This window comes from Lynx rufus, unplaced genomic scaffold, assembly GCF_022079265.1.
Source record: "Lynx rufus isolate CCGP_SWC_20201006 ecotype Redwood Valley unplaced genomic scaffold, mLynRuf1.p SCAF_2, whole genome shotgun sequence".
Taxonomy (NCBI): Eukaryota; Metazoa; Chordata; class Mammalia; order Carnivora; family Felidae; genus Lynx; species Lynx rufus.
Genome location: NW_025814834.1, coordinates 208,893,428 through 208,920,993, shown reverse-complemented (window position 1 = coordinate 208,920,993; position 27,566 = coordinate 208,893,428). Strand labels below are relative to the sequence as shown.

General features: G+C 59.9%; 1 protein-coding gene across 1 annotated transcript; it reads right to left on the bottom strand.

Moving 5' to 3' along the window:
- Positions 1 to 947: 947 nt before the first annotated feature.
- Positions 948 to 27,496, bottom strand: ALDH4A1 (aldehyde dehydrogenase 4 family member A1). The gene is made up of 15 exons (XM_047084892.1): positions 27,434 to 27,496; positions 19,024 to 19,117; positions 18,359 to 18,451; positions 13,741 to 13,788; positions 12,780 to 12,935; positions 11,160 to 11,309; positions 11,003 to 11,077; positions 9,778 to 9,965; positions 7,403 to 7,476; positions 5,862 to 6,058; positions 5,642 to 5,689; positions 4,656 to 4,808; positions 3,862 to 3,983; positions 2,966 to 3,084; positions 948 to 2,301 (listed from the first exon to the last, which is right to left on the bottom strand). The coding sequence occupies exons 1-15, from the start codon at positions 27,493 to 27,495 to the stop codon at positions 2,189 to 2,191; spliced, it is 1,692 nt and encodes a 563-aa protein (XP_046940848.1). The 5' UTR covers position 27,496; the 3' UTR covers positions 948 to 2,188.
- Positions 27,497 to 27,566: the final 70 nt, after the last annotated feature.

Here is a 27,566-nt window from a genome sequence, read left to right as displayed (position 1 = left end):
GTGCTATGTATGGGCATCTGGGAGTCAGCATAGAGAATGGGTTTGGGAATCAGACGTACTTGGCTTTACATCCCAATGATATGCTGCACCCATGGCCACGTCCCTTCCCCGGTTTCCTCTCTGCAAAATGGGAGCATGGAGCCTGTACTTCAGGCTGTTGGGACACAAAGTCCTCCAGAGGCTCAGAACCAACCGCATATACAGAGAGACTTAGCATAAGGACACTGCTCGCGCATTCCTGTTGGCTTGGTGAAACGCAAACTCTGCAGAGTACAAGACCCAGGGAAGAGTCATGGCTGAGTCCAAGGGCTGTCTACTGGCAGGAATTCTTTCTTGCTTGAGGGAGGTCAGTCTGTGTTCTAGTAAGGCTTCGACTGATTGGATGAGGCCCACCACATTGTGGAGAACAATCAGCTTTACCTGGAGGCCACTGATTTAAATGTCAATCTTACCCAAAAACCGCAATCACAGAAACATCGAGAATACTGTTGAAACACCACAGCCCAGTCAAGTTGACGCATAAACTTAACCACCACAGCACAGTTAACAGTGGCTGTTAGAACGTATAAATGGTTAACGTGGTTGAACCATGAATTCTGTGTCTGGCGTCGTTCTAAACAATTACATGGAATAACTCATTGTATTCTGTGTGTGTGTGTGTGTGTGTGTGTGTGGGTGGGTGGGTGTGGGTGTTATTATCCCCAGGTTGCATAACTTTTTGAAGATCATCAGCTGGGAGGCCGAGAGCCAGGATTTGAACCCAGGTTTGAACCCACCTGACTCCAGAGCACCCGTACCTCCAGCACATAGCCCCAGACATCAGCGCCCGCCCGCCCTCTTGTCACACGAGGGCCCTGCACGCCTGTCCCAAAGGAAGTATGAACACCACCATCAGCCTTTGGCGAAGTTGGCTGGTCCCCCCCGCCCCCGCCAGAGAGACCACCAACTTAAGTAACAAGCATTTATTGGGTGGCATCAGAACGAATCTCGTTGCCCCCTCACAGTGTAGAATCAGTGGAACCGGGAACATCTCCAGCACCTCTCCCCAGCAGACTGCCCTGGCCTCTCCAGGGAACAACGCGGAACTTGGAAGGCAACAGCAACGTGGAAGGACGCCTGGGGAGCATCATACCCTGACCGTGGGCCAGTGTAGAACCATGGTACTTGGGGGCCAGCCCCATGGGGGACTCCAGGCCGGCTGTCCTTGAGGGAGGGCCAGCATTCTTAGGGTCCCCTGGGAACTGTCCTCCAAAGTCACCCCTTACTAACCCCCGGCCACCTGCAATCCAACTAGCAGGTTTTGGTGAATTTCCACCTACTGGCTGCATCAAAGAAGGGGCCACTAGGGCCCAGTCCACATGGAGCCACTTCTGTGCGAAGGAGGGAAGGTTCTACAGGCAATCCCCAGCCCGGGCTGGACGGGAACTCAAGCTGGCTCTCGGGTCAGAAGAAGGTGGCAGCAAAGTCTCCCTGGGCCTGTTCTACCTCGGCCACTGGAGACTGAGCTCCTGAGGGGGAACCCCAGGCCCACCACATAGAGACTGCCAGGAATCGCATGGCCTCCAAAGAACACAGGTACCCTGGAGAAAGGCACACGGGTGTCTAAGGCATGTGGTCAGGCAGAAGTACCCGCTGGCTAGGACAGCTAGTGAGGACAGTGGGCGGCCCAGACCCAAGAGGGCAAGGCCAGCTGGTGTCCTCTGTGCCCTGCAGGCCACCCTGGGTCACACCGAATCCCGGAGAGCCGGAGGAGCCGAGGCCAAGGCCAGGAGTCCCTGTGGATGCTGAGGTTTGCCAAGGGTCCCAGAGCTGCCTCCGTTTCCCCCAGAGGATCCCGGAAGCTCCGTTACTGCCGTTCCCCAGGTCCCTGAGCCAGCGGGCCGGAAAAGAGAGGCAAAGAACTGACAGGGCACCAGGTCAGACCTACCAGACAGAAATTCTAGCACAGCCGGTGAAGACAGGGGAGTGGCCCTGTTCCTTCCCAGCATGGTCTCAAACTAGAGCCCGCACCTGCCCCTGCAGGGTGGGACAGGCCAGGATGTGGGCTGGTGTGGGGCGGGGGGGACAGGTCTTGGCCCTGGGAAGGGGGCCGTCCACGGGGAGCGAGTTGAAGGGGCTGGAGTGGGGCCGGTGTGCACCGATCAGCCGTCTGGACGGACAGGTGGACGGCAAAGGTGCGAAGCGGGGCTCACTGCATGTATGAGTAGCGCCAATCCCCCAGAGGCTCGTGGGTCTCCTTGATGACCTGGGGCGACGTCCACCGCAGGACGTAGTGGGGCCCTCCCGGCTTGTCATTGGTTCCTGTGGAAAAGATAGCTCCGTTTTTCTCTGAAAAGACACAGCAGCTCCAGGCGGAAGGGAAAGGGGGCGGGGAAGAGTTGACGGAATAACGGGGACACCGGCACAGGCAACAAGCAGCTGAACTAAAACGAAACGTGTTCACAAGGCCAAGGTTTCCCGAGCGCATCTGTGCAGCACACGGAGCCGGAGGTCAGGGGAGGCCGGAACCAGTGAGCACAGGAGGCCCCCGCTCCCCGGGTCTGTGTGCCCCACCTGCAAGGAGTGTCTGGGAGCACTGTGGAGAGAGCACCGCGCCGGGAGCCAGGAGCCCCGGGGCCTGGCCTGGGCTGTGCCACAGGGCGGCTGGGACCTGGGGCAAGTGCCAGCCCACGCTGAGTCTCGGTTTCCCCAACTGCAATACGAGGACGCTGAAGTGACCGGAGCATGGTGGTAAGAGGTGTGGGTGTTGGAACCAAAATGCCAGCTCCACCACCTCCCAGCCATGTGCCCTCGAACAAGTCACTTCCCCTCCCTGTGCCTCAGTTTACTCCTCTGTAAAACGGGAAGAAGACAGCCCAGCGCCTCACCCACAGTGTTTCCTATTACTCTGAACACCCTTGAGATGAGGCGATCGAGGTCTCCTGCCAGGAACTTGCCTCCCCTCTGGAAAGGGGGACCCACTCACCAGAGGCTCGGGCCCCCCCAAAGGGCTGCTGGCCCACCACCGAGCCAGTGGACTTGTCGTTGATGTAGAAGTTGCCGGCGGCGTTCCTCAGCATTGTGGTGGCCTCCTGGACAACATCCCTACAAGGCAGGACAGTGATAAAAGGGCAGCCGGCTCCCCTCCCGCCAGCCGCAGGTCCGACCTCCCCCACCATGCAGCCCAGCCCACACCGGCTGCCCAGCTGAAGCACTAGGCCGAGCTCGGGCCCATGACACGGGCCAGCCACAGGCAGCGTCTTAGAGCCTCTGAGCCTCTTCTGGAAAGTGGTTAGCATGGCCTCCCTCACGGGGCTGCTGCACGAGCTGACCAAGAGGTCAGGCTGCGTGCGAGCGGCCCATCCTGGTCCAGTTTTCCTGCCTCCCCCCCCCCCCCACCGGGAGCTTGGGGAACCTCCAGACCGCCACCCTGATCCCAGGTTCCAATCCCAACTCCATGCTCTTAGAGACAGGCAGGGCGGCAGCTGGCGTCACGGAGGAAGGAAAAGCCAAGACTCAGGCGTGGCGCCTTGGCCCCCGGGCTCAAATATGGCCTCTGCGAGATAAGGCAGTATGCTCCTGGCCCCTGAGCCCAATTCTTCTGCTCTGCAGCATGAGGCAAGGACCCTCAGCGGGGCCCCATCAGACCCAGGGGAGCCGGTCAAAAGCACGGATTCCCCAGCCACGCCCCCAATAAGGGGACCCCAGAATCTACGTTTCAAAAAAGAGTCTTGTACCCCTGCTGGGGAGGCCTGCCTGCCGGTCAGGGCTGAGGTGAGGGGAAGGGGCGGCGTTATTTCAAGGATCCAAGCCCAGGAGGGCGCTCGTGGGGTGGCGGGGGCAGGACACCAGGCCAAGAGCAGAAGGGCGGCCGCCACTCACTTATCCTGGGCGAACACTGCCCCCGTGAGGCCGTAGCTGCTGGTGCTGTCGACCAGCCGCAGCGTCTCCTTGTACTTGTCGTCCGGGTAGACGTACACGGTCAGCACGGGCCCGAAGATCTCCTGAGACAGAAGGAAGCCCTGGGGTCAGACACCCCCCCCCCACCGCCCCCGGACCAGAGCCCCAAGGCCTCCCCGTCCCCCTGCTCTGGCCTCTGCCTCTCCCCAGTCCCCGGGGCTCGGCCCACAGCTCCGCACCTGCACGAAGAGCCAGGCGTCTGCCGCTGGGCTCCCTCAGGAGACGGCAACACTCTGCCCTGCCCTGCCCGCCCCACCCTGACCTGGCAAAGGACCCGAGGGAGCTTGCTGGCCCTCCTGGCCAGCCACCCCTGTCCCCTCCACCACCCCTGCACTGCCATCCTGGGCGAGTGCCTTGACTTCTCCGCCTCCGTTGGTCATCTGTAACACGGGAATGGGAACGGCCCCTCCTCTCAGACAGGTGCCCAGAGTTAAGAGTCTGTAAGTGTTCGCCGTTAAGGTCACGACAGCAGCTCGGTGGCCGCGAACGGCAGAAGTGCTATGACACCAGCAGGGTCAGCGGTGTCAAGGACAGAGCACCGGATCTGGGGTCAGTGGGCCTGGCCCCGCTCTCCCGGGGACTGAGACACTCCCTTTCCGGGACCTACCTCACATTCCTGTCTGTGAAATGGGATAATATCGCGAGAAGAAACCCACGTGCAAGGGCCCCACATGCGCTGTGCTCGGGTGGGAGACTGTTCTCTATGCCCCAGTCACCTCCTTCATGATGGGCTCCCGTGGGTCCTTGCTCTCAATGATGCAGGGTTCCACGAAGTAGCCCACGGAGTCGTCGCACTTGCCCCCGGCCAGGACGGTGAGGCTGGGCGAGGAGCGGGCGTGCTCCAGCCACTTCTTGATGCGGCCGAAGGACTGGGGTTGGGGATGCGGGGGGAGGAGGGGTGTCACAGACCGGCCGGAGGTGATGACAAGTGGCAGTGTCCCCAACACACCCCAAAGGGCCCGAGTTCTGAAACCGGAGCGGGGAGATGGGAAGAGGGCAAAAGCCAGGATCCGGTGGGGTCACGGCAGAGACAAGGGCAGATGTGCACACGCGTGTGAGAGCGTTTGTGAGAATGTGTGTGTGGTAGAGCCACAACTACACCTACAGAAACACAACGCGCACAGTAACATACGCACGCACCTACGCGAGGTCACGCGTCTTCACATTTAGGTACGTGCGTAAATACACCTGCCTGTTACGTGTACACTTACGAATGCAGATTGACGTGCACCTGCGCACGTGTGAACACACGCACGAACACGCACGCGTGCACACAGGCGTATCTGTTTCTGTTGGAGATACGCGCGCACCTTCGTGCACGTGGACGTGGATGTCTATGTGGGTGACTTACACGCACGCCTACACACCAAGACCACGAATGTGCTCGCAGACAGGCACGTACGAGTGCACGTGTGTTTGGGCTCATGCTGCAGACGTGCGGGCCCATCTGGGTGTGTATGCACGTGAACCAGGGGGCGACTCGTCGAGCCTGGTTGCAGGGTGTGTGGGAAGCAAGTTCTCCGTGGTGGACATTTCTGCCTTTTTCAAGCTCGGGGCGGGCGTGTCTGCGGGGCTGTCGGACCGTGGGCCTTGCCTGGAGCAGTGAGGCCGGGTCGCCCCCCGTCAAGAGCCCGGCGTCTCCTCCCTCTCCCACCCAGGCCAGGGCTCAGCCCCCCCGGGAACGCCTGCTCCGTGCCCGTACCTTGGCATCGATCACTGCAGAGAAGAAGGTCCCAAAATCCTCTGCTGGCTGGAGGCAAGGGAGGCACCGGAAGACAGAGTCACCGAGTCACCGCAGGCCGGAGACAAAGGGAGCCCCCTCCCCGCGCATCCCAGGCCTGCCACCGCCAAAGCCACGGCGCGGGAGCCTCCAATCCCATCAGCCACCCGCTGGGCCGCGGCGGGGATGAAGCGCCACTCACGTCGCCCACTTTGATCCTGCCGTGCTCCTCCAGCAGCCGCCCTTTGATCTGCGGCCACAGCGACTGAGGCACGTAGAGGCGGGAGCAGGCTGAGCACTTCTGGCCGCCATACTCGAAGGCCGAGCGCAGGGTCCCGCTCACCACGCTGTCCACGTCGGCCGAGCGGTGCACGAAGTGGAAGTTCTTCCCGCCACACTCTGCAGGGGGCAGGGGGCGCGGGTGGAGCGCAGGCCTCTCGGCAGCAGGGCACCCGCCGCGGCGCCTGCCCCTGTCCGCAGGTGCGCCCAGCCCCAACACCCAGCGGACGGCCTCGGGAGAAGGCAGGGCCAGGGCCGGACATCATCCCGGAAGCTGGCGAGCCAGGCCCCTGTCCCGCTCCACGGCTGAGGAAACTGAGGCGGGGGCAGGGGTGCCGCCCACCATCGAGGCAGAAAAAGAACCAGAATCCCAGGCTCCCAGGAGCCAATCTACTCCCAGAAGTGGGCACGGCTTGCTTTGTACCTTGCCAACCCCCCAACCCAGCGAGAGGAGAGGGGTCCGCTCCACGTCGGCCCCGAGGGCTGGCCCCTCTTCCCTACCCGCGGCGGCGACACCCGTCCCCAGGCTCCTCGGCCTCCAGGCCCCGGCTTCCTCCCACATCAGCTAACAGCAGCTCCCGTCACAAGGCACTAACCGCCCGCCAGGCTCTGCTCAAAGCGCTTTGTGCTTTGTCTCACTAAAGCCTCACGACAGCCCCCCTCCCCCCACCGTTATCGTTCCCATTTTAAAGACAGGAAAACTGAAGACGCGTCTGGCTGGCTCGGCAGACAGCACCTGAGACTCTTGATCTCTGGGTCGTGAGCTCCAGTCAGAGCCTCTCTCCCCCTCAGGGCACAGTGGGAAGGAGGCAGAGAAGAGAAAACCGTGGACAGCTCCCTGCTCCCCAGGTTATAAAGGGCGGCACTGGGGTGCAGATGCCACAGCCGGCTGAGGGTGCACCTTCCCTGACTGCCCCCCCCCCCCATCGGAGCTCGGACCAGCTCAGGAGCAAGAATGCCGAACCAGCAGCCCCCACGCTGCCTTGGACGGCCCTGGGGCCTCCGCACACCCCCTCTTTCCCTCCTCGAATTCTGCGCTGCTCTCGTCACGGCCCAGCATCACCACCTGCGCGTCCACTATCTGCCTCCGTTCCCGGAACACGAGTTCCTGAGGGCTGGGTCTGTGTCTCTTGCCATCACGCGTCCCTGGTCTCCAGAAATGCCTACGTAGATGCTTAACATTTTATTTGCTGAATGACGAGTGAATGAAGGAACGGATAGATGGATGGATGGATGGGTGGATGGATGGATGGAAAAATGCTCATTCTGAGGCCAAAGTCCTCGGTGCGACCCCCTGGATCTAGCACAGCTGAGGCTCCGCCCCTAAGCCCCTCACTTCTCAGCTTCCGCAGGGCTGCCCCACCTATGGGGGCCTCACCTCTGCCTCTTCCTCTTCCTCCTTCATGACGGCCAGGGGAGGGTCCCTGGGGCCACAGGGGAGGGTGCCAGGAGAGGGGCCCTTACCTCCAGCCAGGCGTGGGAAGGTGCGGAACCGGTCCAGGTTCTGGGCCACCTGCTTCCACAGGTGTTTGAAGGTGCTGAAACCAGAGGGGAGCGCAAGGCTTAGGAAGCCAGCTGAGGTTGCTGAGATAGTGAGGGCCCTGGGGGGTGGGGAGTAGGCACCACCCCAGGAAGAGACCCAAAAGCCTAGCGGGTGGGGGCAGGGGTCCCAGCGAGGGTGGCAGGGAACTGAGTAGGCGGGGGCAGGTGAGACACCTGGAGAAAGGTGACGTCAGGCCTGGCGCAAGAAGACGCAGAGAAGGTCGCGCGGGGGTCCTGCCTCAGACGCTCACGGCCACGCGACCTGACACTCATGACTCGACCTCTCTGAGCCTCAAACCGTGCACCCCGCCCGGGCACGGGAGCGAACAACCCACCCGGCAGAGCTGTTCCGTGGCAGCTCTAATGTGGGTCAAGTGCTCAGGTCAGCGCAGCCGCGCTTCAGGTGCCTGGTGGGGGGCCAGACGCTGCCATGGTCTGGGAGGGGCGCCCCCAGCCCAGCGCCCGGGGCTCTAGAGGCCAAACCAAGGAGCGCCCTGGGAGAGAGAGCTCAGGCCCCCACCTCGTCCCCGAGATCCAAGTGTGACCAACCTCAGCACCACAAAACAATAAAAATGCTAATCACCAGGGAGCCTGCGACACAGTAGCTAATACTAATTTATGACTTTCCTACCTTTAAGCCCGCTGCTCGTCAGAGCATGGCAAATGGGGGCCAGGCCCGCTCCGCCCGCTAATAGGCAGGGACCCGTAGGGCCCGCACTGGCAGAGCGGGTCTTTTCGGAAAACGGTCCTCCTCAGCAATTCTAACGCCGCCACCACACCCGGCAAACCCTAGCCGGAAGGGGGGTAGGGGAGCCTGAGGCCGGGGAAGGGAGACTGGAGGCCACCGCAGGTGTCCCCAGGGACACCTGGAAGGACCCCAGTGCCGACCCCGACATCTCCACTCAGATGACCCTCGGGCACCTCAAACTCCAAGACCAGCATGTGATTCGTCACTTTCACCCAAGCCCTCCAGGCGCCCACCTCGGTGCCCTCTGGGCCCCCTCTGCCAGAGCCCGGACGTTCCCACACACACCCCTCCTCCACTGATCCGACTCCTCGGACAAGTGACCGCATCTCCCTGCCACTTGCTCTCTGGGATCCATTCCCCCCGTCTCTACTCTGGTCAGGCGTCTGCTGTCCCTCCCTAGATGCGGACACGCGGACAGCCTCCTCACTGGTCTCCCGCTTCTGGCCGCTAGCGACTTGTGCACAGGGCAGTCGAAGCGATCATCTAGGACAGAGGCTGCGAACGCAGGGGCCCAGCAGGGCCAGCCTGGGGACGGATGACCAAGTATGCAGACAGCCGGGGCCTGGTGAGGGTGACAGGGCCACAGAGCACCCGGACCCCACCTCCAGCCAGGAGGTGCCATGGGGGACACGGAGGCCCAGAGGGCTCAGGTTCCCAAAAGAAGCTTGAAATAAATCCCAACTGGGTTTTTGCATGAAACTGCCCCAACTGTACCAGGTTGATCCATCTTGATAAGGAGTCAAAGAGAACAGAGCCACTTCCCACGTCCAGCTGGAGAACTACCATTTGCAATCTTTGCTCGAAACCAAGCTGCTTAATGCACACCCCCACGTGTAAAGCTTCCTGTGGCTCCCGTCACCTTCGGGATGAAGTGCGGACACCCCGGCGGGCTCTCAGGGCCTCACGGTCACGGGACTAAACCTCCCGAAAGGCAGGACTTGTCCATCCACCTGTTCGCTGGACATACACCTGCCGGTGAGTAAGTGAGGAGTCACGATCGAACCACTTCCTGTCCGCACTCGCTCACCTCGGCCCCGGAACTCTGCGCTCCAAGCCACAGGGAACCACCACCTCCCAAGGCACAGGGGCTCGGCCTGGAGGCCCTGCATGTGCTGCTCCCTCTCCTACAACACTCTCCCTGCCCCCTCTCTGCTCAGCCGTCTCCTCTGCTTAGGTGCCACCTCCTCCGAGAAGCCTTCCTGACTCTCCTCCTCCAATTCATTCGAAGCTCCCTGTGCCCCTCCCAGTGACAGCTGTGGCATCAAACTCAGCGTCACCAAACATCCGTAGGCTGCATCCTGCCTGTGAAGCTCTTCCTCTTTGCTAACTCACCGGACCCTCACGATGACTCTGCAAGGTAGGGACCATCGTTCCTGGTGAACAGGTCAAGAAACGGAGGCTCAGAGAGGTGACGTGGGCCACCGGTGGCCACATGGCAAGTCAGTGGGTGTGGTCAGTGCCCGACCGCCAGCTCCCGCACTGAGGTCGTGAGGCGGCCGCTTGGCAAACGTCCCCACGCCACCCGGCCCGCCCCAGCCCGGGGACTTACGGCACGCTGCCTGTGAAGTTGATGCCGCAGAGGTGCTCTGAGCTGGTGACAGTGTCCCCAAACGTGGGCCCATCAGCCGGCACAAACTGGATGATATTGGGGGGCAGGCCAGCCTCCCGGAGGATGCGGTAGACAGCAGAGCTGGCCAGCATGGCCGTGTCACTGGGCTTCCACAGGACCACGTTGCCCTGCCCGGGAGACACGGTGACAAGTCACAAGGCCAGGGGTCACCAGCCCCGACTCCCATCCCATCCCGAAGCACGGCCATCCCTCACCTGGAACCGCCAGGCCCCTGGGCAGGCCAGCATGTCCCCTACAGGACCCCACTCCTCCTCCAGGTGTCGGACACGGTGCTCAAAAAGCCCTAAGTCGGTGAGACCACACCCTGCCCTGCCCGCCCCCCGCACTCTGGCCAAGGCCACTCTTCCTCTGGAAGCCTGTACAGACTGGTCCTGCCAGCACCCCTCAGGCAGGTCTGTTCTGGGTGTTTCCATGACACTGGGCACTCACTGGGTGTGGCCGGGCAAGCTCACAGGGCTGCCTCTACACGTGTCCTGGGCGAAGACACGTGGGCGCCTGGGCATGTGCGTGTCTGTGTGGGTGCGGATGCACAAGGACAGCCCGGGGCAGGACCATGCTCAAAATCAGCCAGCTGCCCCACGTGGGGCCCAGGCCCCGCCAGTGTCAGCCTTCCCTCAAGCCACCTCCAAAGGCAGGGGGGCATCAGCCCCATTCAGCAGGAGCTCATGAGGGTGACGGCTGCCTCCACCCTGACAAGGGCAGGGGAGCCAGGGACTTTGAATCCTCATCTGCGTCACCATTTCCTAGATCTGACAGATAAATCAGAGAGTACACAGCAGGCGCTCAAAAGCGATGTGTCATCACCATCAACGTTCTCCACATACGGAGCCCGCACCGGGCCAGACGTGTCCCTCACGCAGCTTCGCTCGCTCATCACAACCCTATTATACGTGGGCTTTCCTAGATCTCCACTTGGAGGAGGAGGAAACTGCCTCAGGGAAGTTCAGGGGCCTGGCCTGGGGCCCCCCGGAGCAGGGCAAAGCTGGGGTCCAAACCAGTCTCTGGCCCCAAAGTCTTTCCACGGGCCCACACTGCCTCTACCTTCTGGGCATCTCCCACGGCCAGGGCTGGGCCCCTTTCGTGGGCTGAGATGGGACAGAGAGCCAGCAGCCCCGTGCCCGCCCGCTGCCCACATCTCACTCACCATCAAGGCTGGCGCCCCCGCCAGGTTGCCGCCGATCGCAGTGAAATTAAAGGGAGAGATGGCCGCCACGAAGCCCTGGGGGGGTGGAGGGGGAGTGCGGTGAGGCCAGGCTCAAGGCTTCCAGCAGGCTCCCGCCCGCCCTGCCACCCGAGGGTACCTCCAGCCCTCGGTACACGACGCTGTTGGTGCTGGGCGGCACACTGAGGGGCTGCTGACCCTCCAGCTCCACGGCAAACTTGGCATTGAACCGGAAGAAGTCGATGAGCTCAGCCGCCGCGTCGATCTCCGCCTGAATCACCGTCTTACCCTGCGTGCAGGACGGCGGGGGGTCAGCGGCCGCAGACGTGCCTCCCGACGGCCCTTTCCAAGACCGACCGTGTACCCACGGTGACATCATGCCCACAGTGCTGGCGGCTCCTTCCCCCCGGGGTGAGGATGTGCCCCCGTCAGGGGCATCTGGACCAAGAAGCGGGAGGCAAACGTCTCCTTATGCTGCCCGTTCCTCCTGATGGCAAACGTCCCAGGGGTGGGGGAGGGCCTCATGGGCTGCAACATGGGGCTCTTCCGGATCAGGGCAGCCCCTCCTTGGCACACACGGTCACTGGCAGCTGTCATCCTGCTTGGGACCTGGAGGAGCTACAGAAGCTAAGGTGCACTGGCCCTGGCTCTATGAGGTGACCACGCTTCCTACAAGCACCAGAGTCGTTAGTCAAATAAAGCACCTTCATCTGGTGGCAGACTGTGTGCGCCTCTCCCTGCCCAAGCGTGGCTCATCCGGGACGCTGGGGAGCCCACGATGCCACCCCCACCAGGGGCTGCTGAGAATCCGGAGACACTTAGCTGGTGAGGAGTGGTCATACCACATCCGTGCAGCAGAGGGCGCTCTCGCCACAGGACTGAGCGGGCATGGGGGCAGTGGGGTGGCCGCCCCAAATGCCCAAGGCTCGCTGCTGGGGAGGGTGACATTAACCCTTCTCCCTCGGCTCCCTTCCCAACTTTGAGCTGCTGATGCCACTCTGGCTCAACGTGCACTCAACCGAAAAACGCCTATCAGGAGCTTCTGTGACTCCAGAGAGATGCTGTGTGTAGCCCAGGAAGACGGAGAACAGTTAACCGGGATCGCTGTCTCCAAAAGGCTTGTAAAAGGGTGACAAACACACAGGAACTCATTACACCCAGTGCGATCTGAGCCGTACTGATGCACACACAGCGTGCTACAGGACCACAGAGGTGGGGCTCATCTTTCTGGACAGAGAAGAGTCTCGAAGCCCCACAGAGGAGGTGGCATCTGGGCTGGATCTCAACAGGAAGAGTCCACAGGGCACAGAAAGGTGGGCATTCCAGGCAGGACACCGGGCAGAGGCAGGGAGACGGGATGCCTGCAGGGCCCAGGGATCTCGCTAAGCCCAGGCTGGCAGCCTCCTGGGCAGGATGGCCTGGCGGGGAAGGGCAGAGTGGCCAGGGAGCTGGACAGAGGCCGGAAACAAGGGGTCCTGAGTGCCGTGCGCAGGACTTGGGACGTGACTGTTGGTGACGGAGAGACCCTCGTGGTGTGGGAGGCTGGAGGGACCGCCTGGAGGAGTCAGAGAGACCACTCCGAGGGCCGTGGAGGTCTGACTGAGGCTGGAGGGCTGGACGGGACCTCAAGGACATCTTCTGGCTCCAGCAGGCACAGCACGTCCTGGTACCCAGAAGCTGCTTGACTGACGTGTGCTGCATCGGAGGGAGTATGACCGCCTCCCACACCCCACCCCGGCTGTGCCCATGGGCACCTCACCTGTCCCACCATGGTCTTGGCCAGGACCTCAGCCCTGCGAGGCCCGCTCAGCATATCTGCGGCCTTCAGGAAGATCTGGGCCCGGTCTGCAACAGGCTTCAGGTCCCACTCTTTCCTGGCAGCCAAAGCGGCCTCGATGGCTCTGTTGAGTAGGGCCTAACGAAAGGGAAAAGGTTGGGAGCTGCCTCCTAGAACAGGAAGGGCCCCAGGGGAATGGGCGAGACAGGAGATCGGAGATCATTCATTCTCCAAGGACCTGTGGCTTCCTTGGCCCTCAGTGCTGCCCACCAGAACTCCCCCACCCCCCCCCACCAGCTGCAGACGTGGTGTCCCATCACCTGCTGGCCCAGCCAAGGCTCAGAGCCAGTCCTGCCACCATCTGGAGGCCTGAGGGACCTCCCAGGTAGGTCAGCACCAAGTCCCTCCATGGTCAAACCTGTTCCACTTTCTCTTGCGGTCTCATCAGGGCCTCCCCTTATTCCAGGGGCCCCCAAACCCACCAGCTAGAGCCTCCAGCCCTCAAGGTCAGGCGCCTGGCCTTGCCCTTGCTCGGCCAGAACCCCAGCCTGAGATATTCACTTGCTTCCGGCATCCCTGATGGCAACTGTCCCCGTTGCCGCCTGAACGCTGGCTCCTAGACCCCCTGCCACAGGGCACCCCAGCCCCTCTCGCCGGCCCTCCATGATGCCGAGCCTCTGTCTGGCTTTCCATCCAGGGCGTCTCCAATTTCTCCGACTCAGCCTTGGAGACTCTACTCTCCCTCGAAAGCCAGGCTGCCTCACAGCCACAGGCATGTGAGGGGACATCAGCCTTGGCCCACACAGCTCTCCTCTGACTCAAGTTAACCACAGCGGGCCTGGCCTCGTGAAAGACTCCACCCCCCACGGCCAGAGAGGGAAGCAGCGACAGACAGCATGCCAGCAGCAGGGCAACACGGGGACAGTCCCCAACCCAGACTCACCTTGTCTGCATAGCAGAACTTGGCCACCTTGTGTCCATGGTTGAAGGGCTGAAAGATGAGAGAAGAGTGAGGTCCCTGCCCAGGAGGGAGGTGCCAGGACGGGTGGGGACGTGGCCGGGCTCAGAGCTCGCTTTCTAGGCAACAGCCCTCAGCACACTCGCTCTCTCCCCTCCAATCCCCTCCAATCCCCACACTGATCTCTCTCACTTGGGGGTTACGGAGCACCTGCTGTGCGGTGAGGGAGATGGTTCCCACTCCAGAAGGTTCACGGTCCCGAGAAAGGCAGGGACCGCACAGCCTCAGGGAAAGCGTGGACTTCGTGGTCAGACAGACACGGGATCGCATCCCAGCTCTGCCACCCGCTAGCTGGGAGCCATATGTAAACTGAGTTCCCCTTTCCAGGTCTTCCCACGTGGGAAAGGGAGACCCCCCCCCCCCCCCCGCCGCATGGCATGGGGAGGGGGGGGCCAAATGAGCTCACAGGCGAAAATGCTTCCGGAGCAGGCATGGCACGCGGCTGCGGCTCAGGAAGGGGCGATGCCACCATGGGAGGCCCCCGAACGAGACACGGGAGTTGAGAATCGCTCAGGATTTCTGCCGTGCCCCAAGTGCCCAGCAGACAGAGCAACCGCTTCTCCAGCCCCTTGCACGGGACCCAGAGACACTCATCTCGAAGGGAAGACCCTCAACAAATATTTACACACGGAACCCGGCAGGGCCGCATGCGAGCGTAAGCAATACAGCAGGGAGACGTTTCACTTCTTTACGCCACAATTATCAACACTTTTGCCACCCACCCGTGGCCCGATGGGCCCTTTGGGGCTTTCCTGTCTCATGTGGCAGCCCCCAGCCGCATGTGCATGCTGACGTTTCAACTCAGCCACTCTCGGCTGGCACCTGGCACAGCCCTGAGGGGCCGGGCAAACTGACCGATCCCAAGTTGTGCTCCCAGGGCGCCAGGTATCACGCCCTCTGGCCGCTGATCCAGCAGTGGGGGCTCCGGACGCCTCCCGTGGGCGACTCCCGCCCCGAGCCATCCTCGGAACCCTCAAAGCGGGGGCCTGGGGTCTCCACCCTCACCCCTGCACAGCCTGCTCAGGATTCCATCTGGACAGAGCCACAACATGCCTCCCTCCCCCACCTGCGAAAGGGTACAGCCCTTTACTCTCCCCCAAATTACAGATCTAGGAGTTTCCTGGTCCGTGCAAAGTATACGCCAGTTCGTGGCTCTATACACCCCAAGCAGGTGTCATCACGGGGCTTAGCCCACAGTTAGCCCCTAAGCCTCGCTCTGGAGAAATCCACCAGGGATAACGGAAGATGCTGTGTGGACGCCTCGGGATCTTTCTTGCCTGTGGCCAGGACTCAGTCGCGGGCTGGGCACAGCGTGTCTGTCCGGGCACATGTGACATGACACAAAGCCCACACTACAGCCGCGTGAGGACCAGGGCTGGTCAGGGAAAAGCCTCTGCACATCAGGTGAAGGATTCCCAGGCCTGCCCCTGGGGCCCTTTTTTTTTTCTCTTTTTTTTGACAAACTAGCTACAGGTTCCGCTTAAGGGACAGGGAGAGGCGCCATCACAGCTGACGCGGCCTCCTGCACAGGGGCGCCATGCACCTGACAACGACCCTACATGGCACCCCCGTTTTACACACAAGAAGACTGAGGCGCGGGGAGGTCAAGACCCGACTGGCCCAGCTGGGGTCAGGTGCCCCCTTCAGCAGCCTCAAGGAGTGGGGCCACACGGTTTCAAAGGCGGCCACCAGCCAGCACCGTGGGGGCAGGCGAGGAGCTCCCGGGTCTGGGCACAGACCCGCCGCGGAGGCAGGCACCACACTGGTCCGCCTGGGGCTGGCGTCCCCGGGGCTTGGTTCCGGCTTTTTGACAGCTTCCTCCATCCTGGCTCCATCCCGGCTGTCTACTCGCCTTCCCACCACAAACTCCCCGGCCGCCCGTGAGCCCTGGACACGCGTGGGCCTACGTCCAGCCTCACACCTTCTGCCAAGCCCTCGCTTTTTCACTCTGCTGCCCCGAAACTAGAAAGCATACTCTTGTGACAAGCGACAGGGCTCTTCTGGAAAGTCTCGCCCTCCTTAACCCCCCTCCAGGGACTCCCCAGCACTCCCGGAATAGGTTCCTTCACCACAGCCGACGAGAACCTCAGAAAGTCACCGCCAACGACCTCTCCCTCTCTCGGTGGGGCCCCGCGTCCCCCGCCCCCCTGGCTTCCTCTCTGTGGCGCACTGGGCCTGTCCCCACCTGCGGGACTCTGCCCGAGGACCCCTCTGCCCGGCAGTGAACCCCTACCCAACCTCATCCTTGGGGTTCGACTCGGCGGCCACCAGTCCAAAGAGGCCTCCGACCGCCCAGCCCCACGTGGCCCCCGCGTCACCGGCGTGGCACCTGTGCCTCCCACGGTCCCTCACCAGCTGGAACTCGCGTCTCTTTCCTCGTTGACCCGTGTGCCACCCTGCTGTCCCCCGGGGCGGCTCCGAGAGGACGGAGCCGTCTGCCCAGGGCCTGGGCCCGAGGAGGCGTGGGTGGCTGGCGGGATTTTATTACCACGACTTACAAGTGCTCTGCTAGAAAGAAGGGCTGAGGCGGATTTCTGGCTAATTCGGCCACAGAGAAAGCCGCCTCGTCTGCATTCCAAGGCCCTCATGTTGCAACCGGTTGCACTGCACGAAGCTAGAAGCCCCACCTATGCCTGTTTGCGCAGAGTTTCAAAACACGTATCTGTGTATACACACACATGCGCACACACACTTTTTTTTTTTTTTTTTTTTCCCCATAGCTGAGGTGGGTATTTGCTTTAAGCCTTTCTGAGCGACAAAGGGTCATGGCCACACAAGGGATAAGAAGGGATGGGGCGGGTCCTCTGCCAGGGGCTCGCCCTCAGGCTCCCTCATGGGGATGCGCTGCAAACTCCCAATCCTGCCCAAGACCCCCAACGGTCACAAAAGCAGGTCACTCCTACCTTTGACCCGACAGACGGGGGGGGCACAGGCGCAGGGGACACTTCTCAGCCCTCAGCACAGACCACAGGCCTCTGGCACTTCTTAGGAAGAGCAGGTGCTCCGCTGAGGGAAGCACTCAGGCAGGTGCCTGAGGGACCAGCAGGCCGGCCGGCCAGCCTCCCGCTGGGGCCAGAGACACAAAAGCGGTGAGTGGAGAGGGCTGGCATCGTGCGTGGGAGTGGAGAGTGGGGGGTGGGGGGCTGGGGGGGGTGGACAGGGCCCCCGGAAGGCCGCCCACTGCCACGTTCTAGCACTGTGGTGCCCGGCAGGAATGCCAGCCTTGTGCGGCCACATCTTCCCACCCCCCAGAGAAGCCGGACATGGGAGTCTGTACCCAAAATCTCCCCATCGTGAGGTCTGGAGACAAAGCCACAGGTGTCACTTTGCACCCTGAGCCCCAGATGGAAAAGCTCCCCCAGCAGCAGACACGGGCCTGCAGGGTGGCCCCTTGGCACCCCCAGGCACTGGGCCGTGAGGATATCCTCAGCCAGCACCAAGGGACAGGGCGCAAGACGGCGGCCCCGTGAAACACTGTGCATGCGATGGGAGACTCCCGTGGGGACCCTGCTTCTCACATCACCATGTCCTTCCACCACCCTCGGGAGAAATTCTCTCCGGCCCTGTATCGGGAATGGCTTCTCCCATCATGCAGGTGGATTTCAAGAACACCCTGACTAGCGTGAGTGATGTTCTCTTCCTGGGGTCACTGGAAGGCGTCAAGGCAAGTCTGGGCCGTCTGCCACACCTAGGGCGCCATGGTTCTCACTTTGCGGCCAGGAGGTCACAGCGAGATTATCCGACCGCACTGTGTGTGAGTCAATACACTGCCTCCAACTCTTCTCTAGAAATAGGGTGTGAGGGTGCCTTGGTGGCTGCCGGCTGAGCGTCCGACTTCGGCTCAGGTCATGATCTCAAGCCTCGTGAGTTCAAGCCCCGCATCAGGCTTGCTGCTGTCGGCACAGAGCCCGCTTCGGATCCCCTGTCCCTCTCTCTCTCTCAATCTCTCCTCCTCCCCCACTTGTGCGCTCTCTCTCTCAAAAATAAATAGACATTAAAAAAAAAAACAGAAAAGGAAAGAAAGAAATAGGGTGTGAATGAATCTACCATGTGGAGACACGACAGGGCCTCTCAGATGCGCCTCTAGAAGGAGCCTGGCTCCAGCAGGAGGGCTTCTAGGAGGCGGCGACACGTGGCCAGGCCCCGGGTGCTCACCTCAGATGAGCTCGTCTTCTGCTAGAGCAGCAGGTTCCAAAACAGAGGCCAGGGCCTGGGTGACTGTCCCTTCTTTGGAGGGATCACCTCAGTTCTGACGTTCTGTCCTTCCTTCCTACTCTCTAGGTGGTCGACTTTTCTAAAGAAGACGGCGAAGCGAGTGGCGGTCACGGGTTTCACTCCGTCTCGGCGGGCATGAAGTTGGCACCTTTTATGACTATACTTCCAAGGCGGCTTTGGGCAGTTAGCTATCGGTGCACGGAATTCAAAATCTGGGAGTGGACCAGAAAGCCCTTTGCAGGCAGCGACCCTGTGTTAGGAGCTGGTCTATTGCCTGAGAGCCAGACCCCAGACTCGGGGAGACGCCCCACCCGCGCGCCAGACTCACCGACACCTGGTACCGTACGTCCGAGGTCCACACCTCTTCGTCCCCCACCACACACGGGATGGCTTCCGTCCGGCCCTTCAGGTCCTTCAAGGCCTGGGGAGAGGACAACACAGCGGATGGGCACCCACCTCCCCTCCCTGCCCCACCCACGAGCCCGGCACGGAGTCCGCAGACACAGCTGCCCGGCCAGAGCGGGTATGAGAAGGGGCCCGGGTCTGAGGGCAGAGAGCGTCTGCTCCCCTCAGGGGACAGCAGGACTCAGCCCCTGGCCACTGTCCCCTGCTGTCCTGCGGGAAGGGGAGGCCAGTGTTGACGGTCTTCCCGTTATAAAAAGATCAGAAAACCGTATCTGAAATGTATGGGAACTCTCACCGTTTTTAAAATCCTGGCAATTAGTGGGAGAATGTCTTTAAGCATACAACTCCTGTGGGCTTACAACCCCCAACCTGGACTGAGCCCCCAGGTGGCCCCGGGCCACACCCTGCTGCTCCCAGCCTCTCCGGTCCTCCAGTCGCACGGCTGTCCCAGACCTGGTCTCCTTCCCAGGCTGGGGCAGGTGCAGAAGGGGGTGGTGACTGGAGGCACGGAAAGGCATCCTGGGGGGCTGCCCAAGGCTGTCCCCGCTCCCTCCCTACCCCCACTGGGTGTCCCCACCCACCCCTTACCTTCTCCAGCGCATCTCTCTCGGGGCTGCCCTGCGTGAATGCCAGGACGGGTTCATTGGCCACCGTCAGGGAGGGGGTGTGCCTCCACCGCAGCCTGGGGTGCAAGGGCAGGGGACAGAGGCAGACAGGTCAGTGGTGGCCACTGCCAGACCCAGCCCCTCGACCTCCAACAGCGGGGAGGGGCATCCTGGGCCGGCCCAGAATCCCAAAATCCAGAGCGAGTACAGAGCCAGGGGAGGGGGGGAGAACTGGCCCTGGGGTCCAAAATCCAAGCTCTAGTCCTGGACCTGCCTGTGTGTGCCCCTGGGCACGTGACCTGCCTCCTCCGGGCCGGTCTCCACATCCGCTGAGAACAACCATACAGACTCACAAGGCTGTCTGAGGTGTAATCGACGCAAAACCCCTTCTCAGCGTTTTGCACCCACGGAGAGGGCTGACTCTCCCTGGGCTTCCCCACGATGCAGCCCCTTTCCCAAACGGCCCCGGGTTACTGCTTTCCCCAGCCCGAGAAGGCAGCCGGGCCCAGAGCGCAGTCTCATCAGAACGCGACCCAGCTGGGATTCTCTCGGCACAAGGCGCTGAGCTCCGGGTGGGCGAGAACATCCAAGATGTGGGTCGTGACCTTGGAGGAGCGCCCCGAGCTCAGCTCGCAGCCACAGGGAGGGCTGGTTTGGGGGCTCAGGGTCTGAGTCCAGGGTGCCGAGTTTCAAAACTTCCTTGGCCTGGAGACCCTACTGAGCCTTGAACCTTATGACCCCACAGACGGGTGACCACTAGTGACCACCCCCCCAACGTGTCTGGGATTGGAAGGGTGGGGGACAGATGGGGAAGAGCCAGGACTTGAGGTCATTCATTCCAGAGCTGGAGCACCAGCTGGGGGACTCCTCCAGGCCACAGGGGCACTCGGCCTGTGAGTGTTGGGGGCACTCTTATCTATTCTTTCTCCCTGGGAAGGGGTCTGGCTCAAGGACCAGTCTGGAAGACCCAGAGGAAGGACACAAAGCCAGGGGCCATGCGGGCCAGCCCTTCCTTCACTCCACAAGGTTCCGGGGCACCTGCTGGGTCCCTGACACTGCTCCAAACACTGGAGATAGAGCGGTGGCCTAGACAGCAAGGCCTCGGGCTACACGCAGCTGACCTTCAGTGAGGGCCACGGACGAGCAACACTGTGATGACAGAGGGGATGTGAGAACGAGCAAGGAGAAGGGCAGGGCGGCCCTAGCCAGGGTGGTCAGGGAGGGCCTCTCCGAGGAGGTGTCCTTCTGAGGGCCATCTGGGCTCTGAGAAGGGCTGGGAAGAACATTCCAGGCCCGGGGGAAAGCAAGTACAAAGGCCAGGAGCAGGAAGCACGACAGGAAGAGCTGAGAGGGGCCTGTGCCGTCTGGGAGGAGGAGGGCAGGGCCCGGTTGCCCAAGATTTTGCCTAACGGCCAAGTGAGCTCAGGCCTCCTCCCTCCTCCCCCAGCAGCACCCCCCACACCCAAGGAGGCGTGTCACGTTCCTCAGGCCCCACCCCGCCCCTAACCAGGGCAGAAACCTCCCACCACCCCCTGGGGTTACGATGGAGAGCTGAGGAGACAGTAACTACAGATGTGCCGGATGATAAGTCAGGGTCCACACAGACCCCCTCCGCCTGTTGTGGGGGGTGGAGAACGGAGAGGCCGGAAAATGGCGGCAGCCACGAGCCTCAACACCAGTCGGGAAAGCGGGGGGCAGCGTGTGCGTCTGGGGCCTTCTGGAAGGTTCCAGCAGCATCTCTCTGGGCCTTGGAAGCAGCAACCACCACCACCGATCAGCCAATCAGATACCGCCACCTCCTCTGGCAGCCAGGGTGCCGCCAGGAGTGTGGGCTGGGGGCCTGGAGGTGCGCGCCCCAACCCCAGCCTGGACCCCAGCTCCCGGGGGGTGCCAAAAAGCGCAGCTCTGGAAGCAGACAAATCTGGGACCGCAACCCAGACGCGCTTCACGACATCAGCCTGTTATTCCAAACTCGGCAGGCCTCGGGCTCCCCGCCTGAGAAATGGGGTCGAGGCCATGTGCCCCGCAGGGTCAGCGTGAGGTTGAAAAGTGCTGGCCTCTCCTCACCCTCCTGCTTTGTAGCTCTAAGAAAACTGCCTTCTAAAACTGTTTTCAATGTCTATTTTTGAGAGAGAGCAACAGAGCAAGCAGGGGAGGGGCAGGGAGAGAGGGAGACACGGGATCCGAAGCAGGCTCCGATCTCCGAGCCGTCAGCACACAGTCCGACACGGGGCTCGAACCCATGAACCAGGAGATCATGACCTGAGCCGAAGTCAGACGCTCAACTGCCTGAGCCACCCAGGCGCCCCAGAAAATTGTCTTCTAGAACGTCACTGCACCAGGAGAGCCTGGCGGGCTCAGTCGGTAGGGCACATGACACTTGATCTCAGGGTCACAAATAAAAGTTCCGTTTAAAAAATATATATGTATTTTTACTATGTTTTATATAGTAACATAGTCTATATATATTTTTTGCTATGTTATACATAGTAACTTGTTCTATGTATTTTTTTTTACTATGTTATATATAGTGACATACTCTCTCTATGTATTATTTTACTATGTTATATATAGTAGCATATTCCATATATGTCACTGCACCAGGCCAGGATCTGAGCTAAAAAGGTCACAACACCGGGGCACCTGGGTGGCTTGGTCGGTTAAGCATTTGACTCTTGGTTTTGGCTCAGGTCACGATCTCACAATTCCTGGGTTCCAGCCCCACGTCGGGTGCTGACAGCACGGAGCCTGTTTGGGATTCTCTCTCTCTCTCTCTCTCTCTCTCTCTCTCTCTCTCTCCCTCTCTCTCTCTGCCCCTCCCCTGCTCATGCGCGCGCGCTCTCTCTCTCTCAAAACAAATACACTCTTTTAAAAAATTAAAAAAAAAGAAAAAGGTCGCACCACCAACACATGGTCTGCAACAGAACTGGACAGAGCTTTGGGCCAGCCAGTGCAACCTCAGAACTTTACAGAGGGGAACACTGAGGTTCGGAAGTGTAGGGCCCGAGCTCCCAGGTCACCCTCGGCCTCCACCCTGGTCCCAGGGCACCCTCGGACCTGGACCGCATGCCTGCAGTGGCCACGCTGCTCCACTGTCCCCAAGCAACTCTCCAACACAGGCCAGAGTTAGTTTTAACATGAAAACTTGATCACACACAGAGAGAGCAAGCACTCCGCCCAAAACCACTCCATGGCTTCTCGTTTCTTCCACAACAAAAAAATCAGAATCCTTACTGAGGCCTCCAGACTCACTTCCCATCACCAACCCCCCCCCCCCCCCACCGCCCACTTCGCGGGCCACCCAGGTCTTCTCTGGAGTCCCCTCTGCTTGGGAGGCTACCCTCACAGCGCCTGGACGGGGCCGTCGGGCCATCTCAAAGCCCCCACGCTCTTCCCAGGGCACCACTGACGGTGTCGGCTCCCCCAGGATGGCCTGCGCCCACTCCATTCACCAGCGGCCACACTGCCTGGGACGCAAAGGACACGCTGGTAAACCTTTTGTCAGACTCATCAAGCAAAAAAGAGGGAGGAAAACAACAACAACAAGAACAATGAACACCCAGGTGTTGTCAGAAGGACACCAGGCCCCCAGGACAACACCAGACCCCCAGGACGGGACTCCCATCCCAGTTAGCTCTTCTGCTAACGCCTGGGGGCTAAATGCAGGTCCCCAGTGACTAGGGCCAGGGGTGACCAAGGCCCAGGAGAGGAGCAGAAAGGAAACTAGCTTTGCTTCATTCAGCTTCCAGACTTTCCCAGCTGGTATCTGGGACCTGATAAGGCCAATCCTCCTTATCGCCAAGATGAGGGGCCTGGAGCAGAGAGGTAAGCAGAGAGAAAGTGCGGGGGCCCCAGGGCAGGTCCAGAAGGGAGGGGCATCAGGCCCAGGCTGAGCTGTTTCCACTTTATTGCCCGGGAACATCAAGGAATATTTATTAAGCACTTACAGCTTGCCTGGCACTATGCTAAGTGATGATGTCCCGAGTCCAAGCTGCGAGCGCATGAAGAAGGCACCATGATTATCACCATCATTATCATCACAGAGGAGCAGACTGAACTTCTGAGATTACTGTGCGGTGCATGGCTCTGGTCACAACTCCCTGACCCTGAGCCTGTCAGAGACCCCTGAGCAGTGGGGCCAAGGGGACAGGTGCGTCCTCCTCCCGCCCAGGACTTCCCACCTGAGGAGAGAGGCAGGCAGTGGCTTGCTGTCCATGGACACGGACAGCTCAGCCCAGGGCTGTCCGCTCCATGACATGTCTACCAGGAAAGGAAGCGTCTGGGGGGGGGGGGGTAAGACACCCCCCCCCAAGATGGGCAGGTGTCTGCCCCTTCCCCTGGGGTGAGCAGGGTCAGTCCCAACAGAAAGGATTTTGCCTCAGGATAATGAATGAGCATAAAGGGAAGGCTCACTCCGCCCCCTTCCATCCTTGTGGTGCTGGGACCCCCTTGTCTGAATGTCCCTGATCAAAGACGACCACTCAGACGACCCCACTGGTGGGGCAAGCGATCAAAAATAATACTTAAAGCAATGTTTTCTAGGAGCAGAAACTCTTCGGAGTGGTTTTCGTGTATGAATTCATTTCATCTCCAAGGCAATCCTATGAGGTGGCTCCTATTATTACCTTTATTTACCACCTGGGGACACGAGGCAGCACAGAGAGGCTGCACAACCCGCCCAGGACCACAGAGCTACTGAGAGGTGAAGTCGGAATCTGCCCCATGCCGTCCCCTGGTCCATCCCAAGAGCAAGTGTTCCGCACTGACTGTATGCCAGGCCAGGTGCTGGGTACCAGAAGCAAGTGCTCAAGGTATGCCTGTGATGACAGCCCGGGTGGGGACTTCTAACAACCTCTGAAGCAAGTATTAGGATCACTGCAGGTTCTATTTATTCCTTCATTAAGTCACTTACGTAAGGGGTACCAGACCCCAGCAATCTACCTGTCACATCACGTCTAATCCTTCTGCTACACGGCTGATAGGATTATCCCCATTTTACAGACAGGGCACTGAGGGGCCAAAGGAGAGCTGTCTTGCCAAGGGCGCAAAGTGCTGGGTGAGTGTGGGTTCACCATGGGGGCTGGGGGGGGACATTCCAGGCAAGAGGTGCTGCCTGGCCTCTGCTTAGGGGACTGAGAGAGCAGAGTACGTCCAGGGGACGGTGGGATGTGCCGGCCTGTGCCCATCCCGGGGGGAAGGCAGGCGGGACAAACATTGGGGAAGGCTTGAAATTCTGAAAATTAAACAGGCAGGTGGGCTGAGAGGAGTCCAAAGTGACCCAGGACTCCGGCAGGGAACAGGACTGTGGCCAATTCCAGCCCACCCATCCCTGCTGGGGAGTAGGGGGGTCATCTCTGCACCCTTCGCACCCAGCAAGGTCTGCTACAAGAGTAATGGACAAAAATAACATTCGTTGTAAGCCTGCTATGCGCCCAAGATAGTTCTTTTGTTTATTAAATGTGTATATAAACATAAATATGTATCTTGACCCTTTCCAACAAGAATTTGCAAAGACATCACCGAGGACATCCCCCATAGAGTCAGTGAAGTAGAGAAAAAAAGCAGGAGGTCAGGGCCAAAGGAGACAGGAGGCAGTCAACCGGGGGGTCTGGTGTAGACAAATTTTCCTCAATTTCCAAGGGCCTCAGTTGTTTAATCCGTGAAATGGGAATAGTGACGCCTACATCACAGGCTCCCGATGAGCTCAGTAAAATAATCCACACAGAAGGCCAACGGCAGCTGTTTGGGCCATCCCTGGCTCAAGACCAGTTGTAATAAGTACCTACTGGCAAGAAGGGCTGTGAACATCATTTCTTCACCAAATGTTTGCTCGGGGCTTCCCAGGTGCCAGACACACTATGAGGCCCTGGGGACGGTAAGGTAGACAAGTCCATGAAATAAAAAAGTCAACTACAAAAATGGATTTGCAGGTGAGCCCACGTGTATACTGTGGGTTTTTTCTTTTTTTAAAAATATATATTCATGGAAACTTCAAAGGATATTAGGGGCGCCTGAGTGGCTCAGTACATTGAGGTCCGACTCTTGGCTTTCAGCTCAGGTCATGATCTCACAGTTGGTGAGTTCGAGCCCCGCCATCGGGCTCCGTGCAGACAGGGCAGAGCCTGCTTGGGATGCTCTCTCTCTGCCCCTCCCCCGTTCTCTCTCTCAAAATAAATAAATAGGGGCGCCTGGGTGGCGCAGTCGGTTAAGCGTCTGACTTCAGCCAGGTCACGATCTCGCGGTCCGTGAGTTCGAGCCCCGCGTCGGGCTCTGGGCTGATGGCTCGGAGCCTGGAGCCTGTTTCCGATTCTGTGTCTCCCTCTCTCTCTGCCCCTCCCCCGTTCATGCTCTGTCTCTCTCTGTCCCAAAAATAAATAAACGTTGAAAAAAAAAATTTAAATAAAATAAATAAATAAAATTTTTTTAAAGGGTATTAAAATGCTGACAGTGGTTACCTCTGTGTGGTGACATTCCAAGTGATGTGCGTACCCTTTTCTGCTTTATCTGTACTTTTTACAACGGACACGTGTTAGCTAAATAGTCACTGAATAAATGACAAAGTGGCCGAACATCAAACCTGTTTTTCCAAAGTAATGGCTCTCTGCTGGGTGCACTTCTGCCCTAGGTGACAATCAGCGATGTCTGACATGTTTCTACTGTCACAGCCACGGGGTGCTAATGGTGTCCAGTGAGTAGAAGCCAGGAACGCTGCACAGCCCCCGCAACCCAGGATTACCCAGCTCGAAATGTGAATGGTGCCAAGGTTGAGAAACCCTAGGGTCTAGGGCACCGGGCCAGCTGCTCTACCGAGAGAGGTTAACCTAACTCTTCAGATCTGATTGCAAAATGCTTTTCCTCCATTCTGGAAGCTCTGTAATTAAGAGCATGAATCTGGAGTCTGACTGCAAATTTGGTCTTCCATTCGCCTCAACTGGAAAGTAAGTTTCCCTTCTGTAAAAACGGGGATAATACGGTGCTTATTAGCGACAGCACCATACTCAATCGCTTGAGAAATATTACTGCTATTATAAGCTTTTTTAAAAGAATATAGATTGCTTTCTACCAGATATTAGAGCTCTTTATGGCTAAGCCCTCCTCCCACCCCCCCCAACCCTGCCGTTAAACTGAAAAGTCCACATGCAAATCTCAGGGGTACCCTTCTCTTCCAGTGTTTAGCACAACATCCGCACATGGTGGGTACTCGGTAAATACAGGAACGTACGGAGCTTCCGTGTAAGGTCTGCGGGGAGGGGAGTGGGTGTCAGAGCGCAGGGAGAAGCCCACAAAAGGGCAAGTGTGACAAGTGCGGCCCCCAATCTTGGCTTGGGAGAGGAATCCTTCTCCCCCATGTGCCTTTCCTGTGCCCATACCTATCGAGCCCCCACCCACAAAGGACACACAGCTGTGTTGAAACTGACCCATGTCCAGGGCACCCCCGTGCCATCCCTTGGGACACTGATTAACTCAGAAAGGGCATAGCTCAGCAGAGGAGACATGGCTGGTCACAATCCTAGGGGTCAGGCAAACAAAACTCAAATTGGGGGTGGGGGCTACCCAGCTCTGAAAGGGAGGCCCAGAGAAACACCCGTCCATCAGACTGGGCCCCTCTGAGACAGGGTCTGTGTCCTACCTATCCCTCCCCACCCTACCCCCACCCCCCCAATACACCCACACCCTGTCTAGCCCAGAAGAGGAAGGGGCTCTAAGAACATGTCATTTGTTGAGTGGGCACGGGTCCAAGAATCCAACTCCACAGCCTGGAAGTTTCCAGGGCTGATCCACCTTGAAACTACACGTGGGTTTCTTCACCTGTAATCTGGAATATCTACCGCACAGTTTTAAAAGAGAGTAATAAACGACGATCATGACTAATAAGAACTGGGCACTAAGTGCCAGGCACCGTTCGGGCACTTTGCATGTATGATCTTCCTTAGTCAGCGTCTGATACATTATACGAACTCCGTAAGTATTACTATTCCACCTATCAGAAGGAAGAGTCCCTTTCACTCCCGGTAATTAACTTGAAAAGGGGGAGGGGCGGGAAAGAGAGTAAGAAGTCCCAGTGGAAAGGACAGAGGAGACTCAGGGAATCCCAGAGGTGGATGGATCCTGAATGTGAGACCAAGGGTGGGGAGCTGAGAAGCGCTGTGCGAAAAATCGAGGCGCACTTCGGCGGTGGGTCCAGCATTAGGAGAAAGGCGAGCGCGAAGGAGGCGACTTTCCGAGCAGAGCGTGGGAGCCAGGAGGGGGTCCCCCCTCGCGGAAGGCAAGAGACGGTGGGGGTCGCAGCGGGAGGAAGGCCTGGGTGCGGGGCGGGGCGCCAGAGGAAGCGACCCCCAGCCGGGGGACCCGCGGGACCGTGGCGGGGGTCCGGCAGGGAGGTGCGCACTCACCCGGGCCCCCTCCAGGGGCGGGCCTGCAGGGCGCGGCGGAGCGCGGGGCGCAGCGGCAGCATCTCGAGCGCGCGGCGCGGCTGTCCGCTCACGGCGCGCCCCGGGCGCGGCCAGAAGGTGGAGCCCCGCCTGG